Source organism: Lactuca virosa, chromosome 9, assembly GCF_052849685.1.
Source record: "Lactuca virosa cultivar CGN04683 chromosome 9, Lactuca_virosa_CGN04683_v6, whole genome shotgun sequence".
NCBI classification, from domain to species: Eukaryota; Viridiplantae; Streptophyta; class Magnoliopsida; order Asterales; family Asteraceae; genus Lactuca; species Lactuca virosa.
This window is the reverse complement of record NC_136434.1, coordinates 33,423,690-33,426,011: the sequence shown is the minus strand read 5'-3', so window position 1 is coordinate 33,426,011 and position 2,322 is coordinate 33,423,690. Positions and strand designations below refer to the sequence as shown.

General features: G+C 41.4%; 1 protein-coding gene across 1 annotated transcript; it reads left to right on the top strand.

Moving 5' to 3' along the window:
* The first annotated feature begins 784 nt into the window (after nt 1–784).
* LOC145139114 (uncharacterized) lies at nt 785–1,267 on the top strand. The gene has a single exon (XM_079073050.1). The coding sequence runs from the start codon at nt 785–787 to the stop codon at nt 1,265–1,267; it is 483 nt and encodes a 160-aa protein (XP_078929176.1).
* The last annotated feature ends 1,055 nt before the right edge of the window (nt 1,268–2,322 follow it).

Here is a 2,322-nt window from a genome sequence, read left to right as displayed (position 1 = left end):
ATAACATACTTTTGGGAAGAACTGGCTTGTGGAAGTTGCAAGTCGTCTCGTCCACAGTGCATGGTTTACTCAAATTTCCTACAGAAGAAGGGGTGGTGATAATTCAAAACACCACCCCAGGACCTCCTGAGCGTAGCCATGCTGTACAACCAGAGCAAGCTGAGCCCATGAAAGAAGAAGGAATTTCTTCAGTAGATACTGAGGAAGTAGTTGTTAATAAAAACCACAAGGATCAGACAATTAAAATAAGGGTCAAGCTCCCTAGAGTGTTGCGAGAGGGATTGATGACGATACTGAGAAAATACCAAGATACGTTCGCATGGACACCCGAAGATATGACAGGTATCCCAAGGTTAATAATAAAGCATCACTTGAATATCGATTCCTCGTGCGTACCAGTAAAGCAAAAGAAGTGTATCATGGCTAAAGAAAGAAACAAAATCGTCAACAAGGAAGTCGAAGATTTAGTAAGAGCCGGAGTCATGAGAGCCATGCAATTCCCAACATGGATTGTCAATCCGGTGCTAGTAAAAAAAGCGGATGGAACGATGATGAAGACAAAACAACTTTTCATACTGAGAAAGGGACTTTTTTCTACACAAAGATGCCTTTCGGATTGCGGAATGCAGGGGCGACTTACCAGAGGTTGGTAGACAAAGTATTCGCGAAACAAGTGGGAAGAAACATTGAGGTATATGTAGATGTTATGGTAATCAAGAGTAAGGGCGATGATGATTTCCTGGCTGATGTGGAAGAGACTCTCAAGAGGATATGACAAACCAACATGAAGCTCAATCCAAAGAAATGCATTTTTGGGGTGCAGAGAGGGATGTTCTTGGCCAATATTGTGACAGAAACAGGGATAGACGTGAGCCTTGAAAAGGTTGAAAGTTTTTTGAAAACGACAACACCACGAACAGTGAAGGAGGTACAGAGTCTTAGTGGTAAGTTGGCGGCATTGGGGCGATTCCCAGCTAAGTCAGCAGACCAAACGATACCTTTCTTCCAAACACTGAAAACATTCACAGGGAGGAATGATATACTATGGTCGGATAGGGCGGAAGAAGCACTACAGAAATTGAAGCAATACCTCAAACAACTGCAGACCCTGGCAAGCCCCTTAAAGGAGGAAGTGTTAACGGTGTACCTATCAGCAAGTCATGAGGCGATCAGTGCAACGTTGGTCGCAAAAAAAGGAACGAAGCAAGTACCAGTATACTTCATTAGTAGAGTATTGCAAGGGGCGGAACGAAATTACACTAAGTAGAAAAGTTGGTCTTATCCTTGGTATACGCAGCTAGGTGATTACGTAGATACTTCTAGGCACATCCCATCAAAGTGTTAACTGACCAACCAATGAAGCAAATTCTACTACAAACAGAACATTCAGGAAGAATGACGAAGTGGGCGATAGAACTAGGGGAACATGACATCACATATAAACCTCGATTCAGGATAAAAAGGGCAAGCTCTAGTTGATTTTTTGGCAAAAATGCCAGACAACCCGTTGTCATCAATGATAACTACTCCTAAAGATGTTGACGAACTTCCAAAAGCACCGACCCAAGCAACCAAAGAAACGTGGGTGTTATACACTGATGGGGCATCAAGCAAAGACGACTCAGAAGCAGGCATTGTTCTCACCAGCCCGTATGGGTGTTGGATTAGGTGTCTAAGCTCATAACTATAATTGGCATGTACTTGATTTAATATGTAGCATGGTCCTTTTGGGTTGCCTTCACTCATGCAACTTGACATGATGACTAGTGGAGAGATAGAGTAGGATTTATTATAAGATTAATAAATTGGTACTCAGAATGATTTTATTAATATATTATAAGATTACTATATTATTTGGAAATCATATTATTAATTGGTAATTAATCAGAAATTAATCTAGTTTAATTTTGGGATTAAAGGAACTGATTAATAATGGAGGGGTTGTTTTGTAAATCATTGATAGTTGCAAAACTGGGCTGATGGACTCCATAGAGTGGAGTGGACGAAACTTATGGGTAAGGCCATAAGACTTCGTCCAAGGGCTCTAAAGAGGGAGTCCATGGGCTGCTTAAGCCTTAAGCAGGAATTAGGGTTTCCTCCAGAAACCCTAGCAGCCCACAACTATATAAGGAACCCTCCACTATGGTATTTTCGGCATATGCAAGCATTCTAAGAGAACCCTATCCGATTTCCTCATCTCTCCTACTCATCCTTTGCATTGAGTGTTTGTGACTCCATTAGAGGTGCAACACTTGGGGCACTAGTCTTTCAGAAGTCAAGATCAAGCAAGGATTATTCTTGTTATTACAATATAACAAGTGA